This window comes from Onychostoma macrolepis, chromosome 07 (assembly GCF_012432095.1).
Source record: "Onychostoma macrolepis isolate SWU-2019 chromosome 07, ASM1243209v1, whole genome shotgun sequence".
Lineage (NCBI taxonomy): Eukaryota > Metazoa > Chordata > Actinopteri > Cypriniformes > Cyprinidae > Onychostoma > Onychostoma macrolepis.
This window is the reverse complement of record NC_081161.1, coordinates 8177193-8193667: the sequence shown is the minus strand read 5'-3', so window position 1 is coordinate 8193667 and position 16475 is coordinate 8177193. Positions and strand designations below refer to the sequence as shown.

The 16475-nt window shown below is 33.6% G+C and overlaps 2 protein-coding genes across 8 annotated transcripts in view; both read left to right on the top strand.

The window, feature by feature from the left end:
- The first annotated feature begins 956 nt into the window (after positions 1–956).
- On the top strand, positions 957–9444 carry bola3 (bolA family member 3). 2 transcript variants are annotated; one of them, XM_058782531.1, is made up of 4 exons: positions 957–1127; positions 1315–1444; positions 1525–1613; positions 9019–9444. In XM_058782531.1, the coding sequence occupies exons 1-4, from the start codon at positions 1092–1094 to the stop codon at positions 9082–9084; spliced, it is 321 nt and encodes a 106-aa protein (XP_058638514.1). In that variant the 5' UTR covers positions 957–1091; the 3' UTR covers positions 9085–9444. The 2 variants fall into 2 exon arrangements, with proteins under 2 accessions (XP_058638514.1, XP_058638515.1); XM_058782532.1 differs by having other exon boundaries at positions 959–1121.
- A 155-nt stretch (positions 9445–9599) lies between these two features.
- The window catches only part of vat1l (vesicle amine transport 1-like), a 53939-nt gene continuing 47063 nt past the window's right edge, over positions 9600–16475 (top strand). For all 6 annotated transcript variants that reach the window (XR_009272112.1, XR_009272111.1, XR_009272109.1 and 3 more), the window contains exons 1-5: positions 9600–10557; positions 11193–11322; positions 12299–12514; positions 12780–12922; positions 15059–15162. Coding sequence is in view for 1 of the 6 variants with exons in the window: in XM_058782530.1 (XP_058638513.1) it covers positions 10349–10557; positions 11193–11322; positions 12299–12514; positions 12780–12922; positions 15059–15162 (802 nt within the window). In the remaining 5 variants the exon portion in view is untranslated. The remainder of the gene's footprint in view (positions 10558–11192; positions 11323–12298; positions 12515–12779; positions 12923–15058; positions 15163–16475) is intronic.

Here is a 16475-nt window from a genome sequence, read left to right as displayed (position 1 = left end):
GCTTTTATTATGTAATGCTACATCAGACCATCCTGAAATTATTATTATTATTTTTTTTCATTTGTTTAGAGCTATTTGTTTTTTTTTGGAAGCGGAACTATAATAGAGGACTTAAAAATACCTGGAACAGTTTCTTGTGAGAGAGAGGTGTCAAAAATGTCTGTGTACACCTCTGCCAGCTGTTCTGCACAGGCCTTTAGGACTCAGTGCCACACGATCTGGCCCTTTTATTACAAAGCTGCCGTGCTTTGTATCACCACACATGGAAAAAAGGGCCTAACTTTTATTTTGTATGCAACTAATCAAAAGTTTGAACTTTATAATAACTTATAGTTTGATTTTATAATACTAAAGTTGTCAAAACTATGAAATGACACATGTTTATGGACTTGAATCCGTTGTGAATTCTGAAAAAAAAAAAAAGAAAAAACATGCCCTTCCATGAAATTCCTTTTGTGATACAATGGTTAATATTTACTATTTCTCATATGTGATTTTTGGTGAATTGTTTTAAAACCAGTTTGGGTTGACCCACAAACATAATAGGCCTAATTGCCAATTCTAATAATAGTATGATCCACAACAAAAATAAACTAAAAACAAAACATACAAAAATGTTATATCCCCATTATTTAATTCTTAGATAATAACAAGTGACATTTCAAAGAAAATGCTGTCATCATTTACTCACCTTCAGTTGTTTCAAAGCTGCATGAAATTATTTTTGAAAAATGTGAAACAGCCAGTTTCTTGCCTGCTATTTGATTCAAAGATAATACAAATTAGATTTCAATAACATTTTCACCACAGAAATAGGAAATGTACAATGAAATATGATCACCTTCCTGAACGAGCCAATATGAATCTTTTTTTAGAGAACCGATTCCAAAGATTCGAATCAATAGAATGATTCGAATCCTCCACTAATCGTTAGATCACCAGGGGGCGCCAGAAATGTGTTCATGAAGGTGGTGACGACATATTCCTGAGACAGGCGCTGGAATTAAACAGGACATGACTTTGTCAAGTGTATTTTCAGCTTAATATTTGCATTATACTTTGATGAACTGAAGAACTGCCTCTGCTCCAGAATGTCTGTGCTCAGAGCCATCAGATGCAGCGTAAATGTTTGAACCTTCACTTTCTTTATTTAACGCGTGTGTTTTGCTTGCGTTTGCTCAAAATGACAGATGCATGCGTTTGTTTGTGAATGGTGTAAAGTTGCACTGTCACCTTGTGAAATACCAAGCATGCATAATATCACATAGTGAAGTCATGGTTACATTCAGTTGACATGTCTCTCTGTGTGTTTAGCCTCTAGTGTTGTGTAGAAATCTAATCGCGCGGTCTTCATCCAGTCTGACTGATGGAGAGATGCGAATCACACAAGTTTTGAAGGAGAAGTTTCCTCACGCTTCATCGCTCAAGGTTGTGGATATATCAGGTTAGTACTGACTCTGAATGAAGCTTCAGATCTGAATGGTGTTTAAACAGGGTGGTGTAATGCATTTGTGTCCATTTCAGGAGGCTGTGGTGCAATGTACGAAATACACATCGAGTCTGATGAGTTTACAGGAAAGAGAACAGTACAGCAGCACCAGTTAGTCAATCAGGTAAATCAAATCCAACATGCATATTTATATTCAGTATAATAGTGCAGTAAACAGTTCTGTTAGTTTTCACTTAAATGACCATGTGGTGAACAACTGAACATTGTTTATTAAAAGCACAAACATTACATGTAATCTCTCAATTAATCCCAGGCCCTGAAAGCTGTATGCATAATAGTTATTGAAAATCAGAAAAAATGCTATTGAATTAATATCACTGAATATAATATCACTATTGAAGCATGGTTGTGAGTAGTTTTTACACAACCGTTCAGTAAAAATGAAGTTAAAGGGATAGTCCATTACATAATTTTGCAAAACACAGAGGAATAATTTTAAAAGATTGTTTTGTTTTTAAAAAGAAAGTCATTAGGGTCCAATCATTTTGTGTTCTGCAGAAGAAAGAAAGCCATACAGGTTTAAAATTACACAAGTGTGCCACGTTATGCCAAAATATAGCCTTGTAGTTCCCCTTTTCTCTCCCACCATCAGTAAAAAGAGTAAAAAAAAAAAAAGCCAAAGCCACATATGGCCCGGGACAGAGTATTGGGAAGAAGAAGAAAAAAAGCAGCTTCCTCTCCTCTTTCCTTCTCTTTTCATCCCAGCTATGCAAACAGGATGCATTAATAATAGTCTTGTTTATCTGATTTTTTGTTTTAATATTAGCAGTACTGTGGCCTTTTACACAAAGCTGATTTCAGCGCTTCCCAGGTAAGCTTGAGTTTAGTTTGAGCAAACTCTGTTTTCTTGAAGATGGAGTGGTTTCAGCGTGAAACACATTCTGGGTCAGAGGTTGCAAACCAAACCATATATATATATATATATATATATATATATATATATATATATATATATATATATATATATATATAGGGCTGGGAAGGTTACTTTTAAAATGTATTTAACTACAGATTACAAAATACATGCTTTAAAAAGTAATCAGTAATGTATTTCGTTAGATTACTCAGGTTTAGTAACTTAATCTAAATACTTTAGAATACTTTGAAATACTTAAGCTACAAAGGAACATAGTAACTTAATGTCTTGTTTTTGTTTTCTCTTTGCATTTTTAACAACATCAGTTTTCCACAGCATTTCTATGAACAACAATAAAAAAAATAAAGATGTTATGTCATTTAAATCTACCAATCAATATAAATTAAATTTGAATACAATGAATGGGATTTTGTGCTGTTTCATGCTGCATTCCAAGCTTCAAAACTAATCCAAACACACCAAACATATCATAAAAGTAGCCAAAACAACTGGCACAGTTCTCCAAGTTATACAATAGATTTGTTTAATGAATGGACCAAACTTTAAGTGATTACTTCATAATCCTCTCTATGGAGAAGCGATGGCTGAGTCAAAACTGACAGGGCTCGCTTCCCAAAGCAACTATGGTCGCAAGTATTGTTGTTATAGTTCAATGTAATTTAACAACCACAGTTCGCTAACGATGCTTTTGGGAAACATACCCCAGATCTATCCAGTTTATTTAATGTGAACCATTCACACTGGTTTCGTAAAAAAAATATATATATATATTAATTTAAAAGATTGACTCAAAGAATCATCTGTGCACGAATCGAATCTTGAACTCGCATTATCGCGCCAAAGATGATATATTCTAGAACATTTCGAATGAATAAAGACACACAAAGCTATCACACAAGCTAGCACACAAAGCTATATATATATATATATATATATATATATATATATATATATATAAACAGTTTGTAACAAATTTCAAAAATCATGTTTTTCATTGTGCATTCCAATTAATCTCAAACAATTAATTGGGTTATTTTGATTAGGTAAAAAATATAGCCAACAAATACAGCTAACTATCACAATAAAACATGATAACATAATAAAAAGTTCAAAATGAATTCAATCCAAAAATATGAATAATTTGTAATAAATCATTTTCACAGTATTTTTAAGTGCCCACGATAACAATATTGTAAATGTTCATTATCATTATATTACATTAGTGAATACTAGCACATGTTGAGTGGAAACAGGGAGTTTAATTTCTGTTGCAACCTGAACCAATAGACAAAACAGCATATACTTTTTAGAGGACGTTTATTTTGAAATGACACATCAGTTAAAACGGTTGGAGTTCACCATGGGGTGGTGAACTATTAATCTGAATTGTAACTGGTCTGTGGAAACAGGGAGTTTACTTTTAATCTTAATTGTCAGACAAAATGCATTTTTAGAGTTTTTGGAGGGATTGTGTGTACAATCCATCTGATATGAAAGTGGTCTGTGGAAACAGGGAGTTTAATTTCTGTTGCAACCTGAACCAATAGACAAAACAGCATATACTTTTTAGAGGACGTTTATTTTGAAATGACACATCAGTTAAAACGGTTGGAGTTCACCATGGGGTGGTGAACTATTAATCTGAATTGTAACTGGTCTGTGGAAACAGGGAGTTTAATTTCTGTTGCAACCTGAACCAATAGACAAAACAGCATATACTTTTTAGAGGACGTTTATTTTGAAATGACACATGTTTATGGACTTGAATCCGTTGTGAATTCTGAAAAAAAAAAAGAAAAACATGCCCTTCCATGAAATTCCTTTTGTGATACAATGGTTAATATTTACTATTTCTCATATGTGATTTTTGGTGAATTGTTTTAAAACCAGTTTGGGTTGACCCACAAACATAATAGGCCTAATTGCCAATTCTAATAATAGTATGATCCACAACAAAAATAAACTAAAAACAAAACATACATATATATATATATATATATATATATATATATATATATATATATATATATATATATATATATATATATATTAATTTAAAAGATTGACTCAAAGAATCATCTGTGCACGAATCGAATCTTGAACTCGCATTATCGCGCCAAAGATGATATATTCTAGAACATTTCGAATGAATAAAGACACACAAAGCTATCACACAAGCTAGCACACAAAGCTATATATATATATATATATATATATATATATATATATATATATATTAATTTAAAAGATTGACTCAAAGAATCATCTGTGCACGAATCGAATCTTGAACTCGCATTATCGCGCCAAAGATGATATATTCTAGAACATTTCGAATGAATAAAGACACACAAAGCTATATATATATATATTAATTTAAAAGATTGACTCAAAGAATCATCTGTGCACGAATCGAATCTTGAACTCGCATTATCGCGCCAAAGATGATATATTCTAGAACATTTCGAATGAATAAAGACACACAAAGCTATCACACAAGCTAGCACACAAAGCTATATATATATATTAATTTAAAAGATTGACTCAAAGAATCATCTGTGCACGAATCGAATCTTGAACTCGCATTATCGCGCCAAAGATGATATATTCTAGAACATTTCGAATGAATAAAGACACACAAAGCTATATATATATATTAATTTAAAAGATTGACTCAAAGAATCATCTGTGCACGAATCGAATCTTGAACTCGCATTATCGCGCCAAAGATGATATATTCTAGAACATTTCGAATGAATAAAGACACACAAAGCTATCACACAAGCTAGCACACAAAGCTATATATATATATAGGGCTGGGAAGGTTACTTTTAAAATGTATTTAACTACAGATTACAAAATACATGCTTTAAAAAGTAATCAGTAATGTATTTCGTTAGATTACTCAGGTTTAGTAACTTAATCTAAATACTTTAGAATACTTTGAAATACTTAAGCTACAAAGGAACATATTAACTTAATGTCTTGTTTTGTTTTCTCTTTGCATTTTTAACAACATCAGTTTTCCACAGCATTTCTATGAACAACAATAAAAAAAATAAAGATGTTATGTCATTTAAATCTACCAATCAATATAAATTCAATTTGAATACAATGAATGGGATTTTGTGCTGTTTCATGCTGCATTCCAAGCTTCAAAACTAATCCAAACACACCAAACATATCATAAAAGTAGCCAAAACAACTGGCACAGTTCTCCAAGTTATACAATAGATTTGTTTAATGAATGGACCAAACTTTAAGTGATTACTTCATAATCCTCTCTATGGAGAAGCGATGGCTGAGTCAAAACTGACAGGGCTCGCTTCCCAAAGCAACTATGGTCGCAAGTATTGTTGTTATAGTTCAATGTAATTTAACAACCACAGTTCGCTAACGATGCTTTTGGGAAACATACCCCAGATCTATCCAGTTTAATGTGAACCATTCACACTGGTTTCGTAAAAAAAAAAAAATATATATATATATATTAATTTAAAAGATTGACTCAAAGAATCATCTGTGCACGAATCGAATCTTGAACTCGCATTATCGCGCCAAAGATGATATATTCTAGAACATTTCGAATGAATAAAGACACACAAAGCTATCACACAAGCTAGCACACAAAGCTATCACACAAGCTAGCACACAAAGCTATATATATATATATATATATATATATATATATATATATATATATATATATATTAATTTAAAAGATTGACTCAAAGAATCATCTGTGCACGAATCGAATCTTGAACTCGCATTATCGCGCCAAAGATGATATATTCTAGAACATTTCGAATGAATAAAGACACACAAAGCTATCACACAAGCTAGCACACAAAGCTATATATATATATATTAATTTAAAAGATTGACTCAAAGAATCATCTGTGCACGAATCGAATCTTGAACTCGCATTATCGCGCCAAAGATGATATATTCTAGAACATTTCGAATGAATAAAGACACACAAAGCTATCACACAAGCTAGCACACAAAGCTATCACACAAGCTAGCACACAAAGCTATATATATATATATATTAATTTAAAAGATTGACTCAAAGAATCATCTGTGCACGAATCGAATCTTGAACTCGCATTATCGCGCCAAAGATGATATATTCTAGAACATTTCGAATGAATAAAGACACACAAAGCTATCACACAAGCTAGCACACAAAGCTATATATATATATATATATATATATATATATATATATATTAATTTAAAAGATTGACTCAAAGAATCATCTGTGCACGAATCGAATCTTGAACTCGCATTATCGCGCCAAAGATGATATATTCTAGAACATTTCGAATGAATAAAGACACACAAAGCTATCACACAAGCTAGCACACAAAGCTATCACACAAGCTAGCACACAAAGCTATCACACAAGCTAGCACACAAAGCTATATATATATATAGGGCTGGGAAGGTTACTTTTAAAATGTATTTAACTACAGATTACAAAATACATGCTTTAAAAAGTAAGTCATTAGGGTCCAATCATTTTGTGTTCTGCAGAAGAAAGAAAGCCATACAGGTTTAAAATTACACAAGTGTGCCACGTTATGCCAAAATATAGCCTTGTAGTTCCCCTTTTCTCTCCCACCATCAGTAAAAAGAGTAAAAAAAAAAAAAGCCAAAGCCACATATGGCCCGGGACAGAGTATTGGGAAGAAGAAAAAAAAAAAGCAGCTTCCTCTCCTCTTTCCTTCTCTTTTCATCCCAGCTATGCAAACAGGATGCATTAATAATAGTCTTGTTTATCTGATTTTTTTGTTTTAATATTAGCAGTACTGTGGCCTTTTACACAAAGCTGATTTCAGCGCTTCCCAGGTAAGCTTGAGTTTAGTTTGAGCAAACTCTGTTTTTCTTGAAGATGGAGTGGTTTCAGCGTGAAACACATTCTGGGTCAGAGGTTGCAAACCAAACCATATATATATATATATATATATATATATATATATATATAGGGCTGGGAAGGTTACTTTTAAAATGTATTTAACTACAGATTACAAAATACATGCTTTAAAAAGTAATCAGTAATGTATTTCGTTAGATTACTCGGGTTTAGTAACTTAATCTAAATACTTTAGAATACTTTGAAATACTTAAGCTACAAAGGAACATAGTAACTTAATGTCTTGTTTTTGTTTTCTCTTTGCATTTTTTAACAACATAAGTTTTCCCACAGCATTTCTATGAACAACAATAAAAAAAAATAAAGATGTTATGTCATTTTAAATCTACCAATCAATATAAGTTAAATTTGAATACAATGAATGGGATTTTGTGCTGTTTCATGCTGCATTCCAAGCTTCAAAACTAATCCAAACACACCAAACATATCATAAAAGTAGCCAAAACAACTGGCACAGTTCTCCAAGATATACAATGGATTTGTTTAATGAATGGACCAAACTTTAAGTGATTACTTCATAATCCTCTCTATGGAGAAGCGATGGCTGAGTCAAAACTGACAGGGCTCGCTTCCCAAAGCAACTATGGTCGCAAGTATTGTTGTTATAGTTCAATGTAATTTAACAACCACAGTTCGCTAACGATGCTTTTGGGAAACATACCCCAGATCTATCCAGTTTATTTAATGTGAACCATTCACACTGGTTTCGTAAAAAAAAAAAAAATATATATATATATATATATATATATATATATATATATATATATATATATATATATATATATATATATATTAATTTAAAAGATTGACTCAAAAGAATCATCTGTGCACGAATCGAATCATGAACTCGCATTATCGCGCCAAAGATGATATATTCTAGAACATTTCGAATGAATAAAGACACACAAAGCTATCACACAAGCTAGCACACAAAGCTATATATATATATATATATATATATATATATATATATATATATATATATATATATATATATATATGTGTGTACTTTGTAAACTTTTATTTCATGCATGATTCATGTGGATCTGTTAACTGAATGCAAAGAGTGAAATCTAGAAGAATTCGTGTCATTTTTCAATTAAATTCTTAGAAATATTAAACGTAATGATTCAACACTCAAAATATGAGAAAATAGAAAAACGTATGCACTCTCACTACTATATATATATATATATATATATATATATATATATATATGTGTGTGTATGTGTATGTGTGTGTAAACCTTTAGATAAAACATTTAAAATGGCTAAGCTTACATGTTTTGTGTGAGCCTATAAAAATTCAGTTGATTCGCTTTAATATAGTCACATATTTCATTCATTTACCTTCTCAAACTTTTGTTTTACCTTCTTGCAAATGCGTTCAAATAATTGACATTTTTCATAACAATCTCTTAACCTTCAGCCGAGAAGTGAATTGCATAAACTCTGGATCAAACCTGTGTGAACCAAATGAACCTGATCTGAACTGGGTCAGATTTGTTTGGTTTTGTCAACTCTAAACCTACTCTGAGTTTGTTTAATCAGCTTTGTGTAACTGGCCACTGGTGTCATCTTATCATTTGTCTGGATAATTCATTACTGTAGTTATTGCATTAGTTATGAGATCACAGTACATGTCATTAAAATAGTATTCAGTGTAAATTATAATCTATGGTTTGTTGTTCAACAGGCTCTCAAAGATGAAATTAAAGCCATGCATGGTCTACGCATATTCACTGATGTTCCTAGAAAGTAGGAACTGCTCAGCGTCATTCTCACATCACGTCAGTCTGCCGTCTCGCTACGATATTATAATCACACACCTCAGTCTGTCTCACTTTATAAAGTAAATTATGCAGAGTTATAACAGTGCATATAGATATGGTTCACAAATGCTGTAATACGCACAAAATAAAAGACTGTCATATTTTTTTTGCCTGTAAAAATGTAAACGAGAGTGTGCAAGACATGTGTATGAGTTGAATCTTCAGTCGTTGTTCAGTACTTTATTGATCCCGTTGTTTGTGTACAATCACACTTGAAGTAGCTTGTTGTCCGATTTATTTTCTGTTCTGTCATTAGGTCAGTTGATCCATTAAATTATATCGCATCCTTTCCCCTTGTGTGGCAGAAGGTTGATTGTATTCTAGGACAAGCAAACCAGTGATTATTATTTAATATGTAATTTCTTCAATGCATGTATTTTTTAAATGACCAAATGCATGGGTAGGTTCTACAGAAACCATTTTCACCACTAGATGTCATTTTTGTGTTTTTTAACACAATAAGCATTTCACCAGTTGTATTTTGAATTGTATTGCCAGTTTAATACAGTGACTAAATTATAGAGAACTACTTTATAAATCTTTCTTCTTTTCAAGTATTTTTGCATTAGTTTCTTATGTAGGCTATTACTAGTTTTACGGTATTGTAGCTCATTTGGATACCGTATGTGACAAATAATGATGTTCTGCTTTCCAGTGTGGAAAAAAAGCATTCAATCCGATTCATATAGCGAATCGGTTCGTTCGGACAATTCGTTTTAGTGGTTCAAAATATTTAAATCGATATGCCAGAAGTCCACATTTAGGCGTATCGACGTAAATATTTATTTAAATATTGCTGTTTATCATTGTATTTTCGAATATAATGCATACAGGATCTCAGTGAACCTTTTCAGTGATCTGTTGACTCACTTGAACTGTTTAAAAGTGTTTACCGAAGACTATTTTACTTCATTTTCTTTCTTTTTTTAATTTTCTTTTTGTATTTTTTTTGGAGGTGCAAGATTATTTAGTTAAGAAACTGTTTAGCACTTTATTTTCGAAAAAGTCTCGTACATTGTAAAAGTCCAGTGATTTACAAAATAATGTGCGAATCGGTTCGAATGAACGGTTCGAAAGAACGACTCGTTCACGATTCGAACATCGCTAGTGGATGGTGCGGCAGGAGCAGCAAAGAGAGCGCAGTCTCCAGGAGGGCTTCGGCAGACCGTTAAGCTGTTCACATCATCTTCAGACATGGCAAAGGAAGGGACTGAGATTGCTGAAGAGACCGAGCAAATGATGGACCAGAAGGAGCCGGATAATCCCGTTTGTGCGGTTATAGATTCAAAAGAAATGCGGGCTGTGGTGCTGACGGGATTTGGTGGTCTGAACAAACTCAAAGTCACCAAGAAACCAATGCCAGAGCCTCAAGAAGGAGAAGTCAAAATTCGCGTGAAAGCATGGTAAATATTTCAGCTTAAGTAGTCATTTATTTATTCTTTTTCAACATGCGTAATGACTGTGATGTGGCACATCCGAGACTTCGCGCGACTGGCGACAGCAGCAACATGTTGCCACAAGAAGAACAGGTGTCTTCATAATATCCATATCAGTCATTTTATTTAGCATTCAAAACGGTTCATTATATGAATGTTGGTGGTTTTGGAGGTTAGATGCTAATGTAAATAAATAATCACCAAAAAAAAAAAAGAATCCGTACCTGTTTTGTTGGTTCTTTTGCGGAGCTACACTGCTGAGATTTGAAACCATATGCTGTGAAAGGATATACTTTTGAATGTTTACTTTGGGTTATGACTATTAAAATTCTAGAAACAAAACATTTAACAGTTCTGTGTCGCATTTAGGAATAATATTCGCTAGCAGATCCTCATCTGGTTGGTTCTTGATGTGCTTGACTGCTCTTGGGACATTTAAACTTTAGTAGCCTAATATCGTGGAATAAATCCTATTATAAAACTATAAAATTGTTGTTGTGTATTGTGAACTTATTTCAGAATACTTTCTGATTTGTGATTGAAATGAATTAGAAAGTAGCCTATTTGCTACATTATCTTGACATCAACATTTCATTTTACAGTGGGCTGAACTTTCTTGATCTAATGGTGCGTCAAGGAAATATTGATAATCCTCCAAAAACGCCTCTTGTGCCTGGATTTGAGTGTTCTGGGATTGTAGAGTCTGTGGGAGAAAACACCAAAGGCTTTGAGGTATGGCCAGAAATGTTTTTAATGCTGATGTGGTTGTGTAGCTACTCATCCGGGAAGCACTTTTCTAACCTTTCATAAAAATGTTCATAGTTTGAACTGAAAAACTTTTTTCCTGGTTTTATATGCTACCAATATCACTCCTTTCAGTCTGGTACTGAGTTTGCTTTATAGAGTTTGAAGGAATAGTTCACCCGTAGCCTAAATTAAAGTTTGCACACCCTCAGGCCATCCAAGATGTAGATGAGTTTCTTCAGCGGGTCACTTGCTCACCAGTAGATCTATTGCAGTGAATGGGTGCCGTCAGAATGAGACATAAAAAAACAATACAATAATGCACAAGTAATCCACACGACTCCAGACCACCAGTTAACACCTTGTAAAGACGAAAGCGCTGTGTTTTTTTAGAAACAAATCCAGTGTTTTAACTATAAACCATTGCTTCTGGCCAAATTAATTGAGGCCATAATCCATAAAAAAAAAAATTCTCCTGTGAAAAAGTCCATCCCCTGTTGTCCTCTCACATCATATTTGTTTAGAACAGTTTTAGTCTGATTATGCTTGTAAAGAGGGCTTGATCTTTGCATATTTTTACCCTCACTTTATCAGACAATACAACCTTTTCTCTGGAGAAAGCAATATAATGGATAGAGCCGGAAACAAGGTTTGGAATTAAAAATGTTTTAAAGATGAATTTGTTTATTACACAAACACAGCTTTTCACTTCACAAGACGATAATTGATGAGCTGGAGTTGTGTGGATTACTTGCAATGTTTTTATCAGCCATTTGAGCTCTTATTCTGACGGCACCCATTCACTGCAGAGGAGCAAGTGACGTAATGCTAAATTTCTCCAAATCTGTTTCAATGAACAATAAACTCATCTACATCATGGATGGCCTGAGGTTGAGTAAATTGTAAGCATATTCTTATTTTTGGAAGAACTATTCCTTTAAGGACATGTCTTGCCTCCTTTCAGATAGGTGACAGAGTGATGGCCTTTGTAAACTACAGTGCTTGGGCAGAGGTTGTGTGCACACCGTTGGATTTCGTGCATAAGATCCCAGACGACATGACGTTCCCAGAGGCGGCTGCCTTCTCTATGAACTTTGTGGCTGCCTACATGATGCTGTTTGAAGTGGCCAATCTCCGGGAGGGGATGTCTGTATTAGTTCACTCCGCAGGAGGTGCGGTGGTAAGTCTGTTGCTTTGAGGGAAAGGTTTAGTAAAGAAACCTTGAAGTCGTAGATATTAAAGTTATGTTTATTTTAGCTTATAGAAAAATGGGGATTTGGACATAAACACATGATCTGATCCCACACTGATATTCAACTTTCCATGTTTAACAAATGAAACTCGAACTGCTTCATTATTTGGCTTTTGGTGGAATATGATCAAAAGTAGTTCTAGAAACTGTTAACCACATTTTGTTCCGTTTCTCCTTTTTTTTTCCATATTAGGGTCAAGCAGTCTCTCAACTTTGTTCTACTGTCCCGAACGTTACTGTGTTTGGGACCGCCTCACCCTTCAAACACGAAGCCATAAAGCATTCAGTCACTCATCTGTTTGACAGAAACGTCGACTACGTTCCAGAAGTTAAGAAGTAAGTACAAACGCTGTTGTTGCCGTTACGTGAATGTAGATGAGCATAGAGAAATGGGACTGGTTAGATGATGAGAATATAAAAATGAGTCATACTGGGAGGCCAGTGCAAGTCTGAGAAGGCAGACGTCACCAGTACTTCCTCTAGACCTGCGTGGCTCCGGTCCCCATGGCAACACCCAGCAGATGGGAAAGTAGTGTGTTGTAGTATGGGGAGGGGCACCTGTACGTCCTTCTGATCAGCCACACAAAGCCAGAAAATGTACTGCGACTGATGCATTCAGAGCCAACCTCAACATTATTTAGCAGGGGATTGAAGGGATGGTGTCTAAAAAATCCTATAGGGGATCTCATTTATGAAGCATCATTTGTTAATTTTGGTTTCCTTCACCAAAAAAAAAAAAAAAAAAAGTATTGTAGCTAGACCATGGTGCAGTAATGTTAAAGTTTTATGGTAATTCTAAAATACAAAACAAAAACAACAACATGAAATTATATTGTTTTATGCCTTGATTTTATTAAAACAAAATAAATGTTTTATTGATTTTGGTGCATGCTTATGTTCGAATAAAGCCAGAAAATGTGCAGCAACTGACTCATTCAGAGCCAACTGCAACAAAAATATAATTTTATAGAAGATTTAACCAATGTTTTGTAATAGTTTCAATGGTGGATCTCATTTGTAGAAGGATCTAATTTTTATAGGTTTCCCTCGTAAAAAAAAAAAAAAAAAGATCATGGTGCAGAAATGGTAAGAAATATCATGGTAATTCTAAAATACAAAACAACAATGACAGCGTGATATTATCTTGGTTTATGTCTAGAATGATAGCACTTGGTACTTTTTGTTAGAGTTATTCTAACAAAATATATATTTAATTGAAGTGTTTTGATCTTAATTCATGTTTATGTTCAGACTAAGCCAGAAAGTGTGCAGCAACTGACTCATTCAAAGCCAACTGCAACAAATTGGTGGATTTAATTTGGAAAGCACATTTTGTCCATTTTTTATTGGTTTCCCTTACAAACAAACGAACAAACAATAAATAAATACATACATAAAAATACAAATAAAACAATTATAGCAAGACCATTGTGCAGAAATGGTAAAAATACCCTAATACAAAACAACAACATGGTATTACCTTGGTTTAAGTCTAGAATGGTAGTGCTTCATGTTTTTTGTTTTTCTTACAAAATATAAGTGATTTAATCTTGGTGCATGTTTACGTTTAAACAAAATCATAAAATGTGTAGCTTAACAATGGTGCAGAAATGGTAAAAAAAATACAACTGTAATTTTAGAATTTAGTGATGGATTGTAATACAGTAGTTCTAGTATGTCAGCGTCTTGAATGGTAGTACTTGAAGCTTGTTGTTAGTTTTATTCTAACAAGATATATATTTTAATGAAGTGATTTGCTCTTGGTGCATATTTATGTCAGAACAAAGCCAGAAAAAGTGCAGGAACTACTCAGTAGTTTTAAGAAAACATTGTTATCATTTTGTAGAAGATTCCTATGGTGGATCTCATTTGTAAAGCGTATTTTGTCCATTATTATTGATTTTCTTTACAAGCAAGAACATTGTGCAGTGATGGTAAAAATACCATGGTAATTCTAAAAATACAAAACAACAACATATTATTACCTCTGTTCAAAAACTATGGTAGTACTTAGTGGCACTTTTTGTTAGTGTTATTCTATCAAAATATGTGTTATTGAAGGGATTTGATCCTGGTGCACGTTTCTGTTCAAACTAATTAATGTAAATTGAGTATGAGAGAGGAGATTAGGACTCTTTTCATCTCTGTGGTTCCACATTCCTCTCAGGATCAGGGGCAAAGCAAAATTAAATTGGTCTCAAGTTGGTCTCTCTTCTACTATAGGCAGGACCCTGGGCATCACAAGACCTCCTAATGGTTAAGCCTTGCAGGCGGTCCAAGAACCATAAAGTCAGGAATGCATTAGAGCCCATGTTTCTAAAGACATACCTCTCATTCCTTATCAGCGGAGACACTGAAAAATATTCAATTTTAGGGCATTATTAATATTCCAAATTTTCAGAGCGCTTATTTAAACAAGCTACCAGTGCTTAGAGCAGCAATATGGTTAATGATGTCTCTTTTCTCCTGCAGGATATCTCCAGATGGAGTAGATATTGTACTGGACTGTTTGTGTGGAGAGAACACAGGAAAAGGCCTAACTCTGCTCAAGCCCATGGGAACGTACATCCTGTATGGTTGGTACAAACGGATGAAGAGCATTTACATAACACTGAAATGAATTAAACATTTCAATGTTGGAAAAAATAAATGCATACAAAATGAAAGTTCTGTCATCATTAACCAGTATGACTTTCCGTCTTCTGTGGACCACAAAATGTGATGTTTTGAAGAATGTTCTTGCAGTTCTTTTCCTTATGAGAAACATTTAGTCACCTGAAGCTGTAAAGCATTAGAAAGGACAAAAAAAGTGCTATAAAAGAAGTACAAGTTAGCATACTTTTAAAAAGAGGTCATTTGAGGGAAGTAATATACTGCCGTGCAAAGTCAAAAGACCGTAACTTCGATTTTGGTTGAAAATGAGTTATTGATATTTTTGGGACATTCAAGACATCCTTTATCATGTGCATAAGTATCTTGAGTCAATTTCGTTGTTTTTCCTAGAAAATAATGGGCGGTCTCAACTGTAACTTCAAAAAGCCCTGGAGAAAGCGAAGCAGAAAACCGAATAACACCAGTTGTAACACTGTAAAGACTAGATACCTTGGCAGCAATATGTAATCGTGAATAACCTTTAAAGATTTATTTTTTCCTCTTTATAATGCAGATTATTCACCAGGTTGTCACTGCTAGTTGGACGTGTGTGGACTCGAATGCCGTAGCATTTAGCATGATCAATCATATAATCAGTAGCCTACTAACAGTTCGTAATTAAATCCATATCCTACCTTTTCTTGTAACCCGATAAAATCAATCCATGGCGCTGAACGAGATGTTTAATCCACAAGCATTCTAAGCATTCCTGCTTGCTGGCATTCACATAAATCCACAAGTCGTTCTTTTAGGTTAGACTATTTCATTCAAGTCAATATAAAAGCAATTATGCTGTCTAGCATTCTTTTACGTTACTGAGCATTGCAAATAAATTGGTTGCAAAACGGTCACATGTTTTACTTTTAGTCTGCTTGTTATGGTAAAAAAAACAAAACATTAATACAGTCACATTACTATATGCAATAGCCTATGAGATAGCCCATGATCACTAGATTTTATACAGGTGTTACTGTAACGATTTTGTAAATGGTGATCAGCAACCAAATATTGATAATGTGGAAGTTACTGTCTTTTGCCTTGGTGTGACTTCTCACTTTTAGCAGACAATGCAAAGGCAGAGTACAGTAACTTCAAAATAGGGGTAAAAATCTAGTTTGAGCCCACAATTTTTTAATGTAGATAATTTTCATTACGAAAACATCTAACTGCCAAATTTCCAGTGTCCTACCTATAATTAATTTGGCTGGACAAATAAAAAAACTTTAAAGTCGTTTTT

Bases quoted from the DNA above. Each gene is read 5' to 3' on its own strand.
- bola3 (XM_058782531.1), top strand. From the start codon at position 1,092: ATGTCTGTGCTCAGAGCCATCAGATGCAGCGTAAAT. The intron at 1,128-1,314 runs GTTTGAACCTTC...CTGTGTGTTTAG, and splicing joins CCATCAGATGCAGCGTAAAT to CCTCTAGTGTTGTGTAGAAA. The intron at 1,445-1,524 runs GTTAGTACTGAC...TGTCCATTTCAG, and splicing joins CAAGGTTGTGGATATATCAG to GAGGCTGTGGTGCAATGTAC.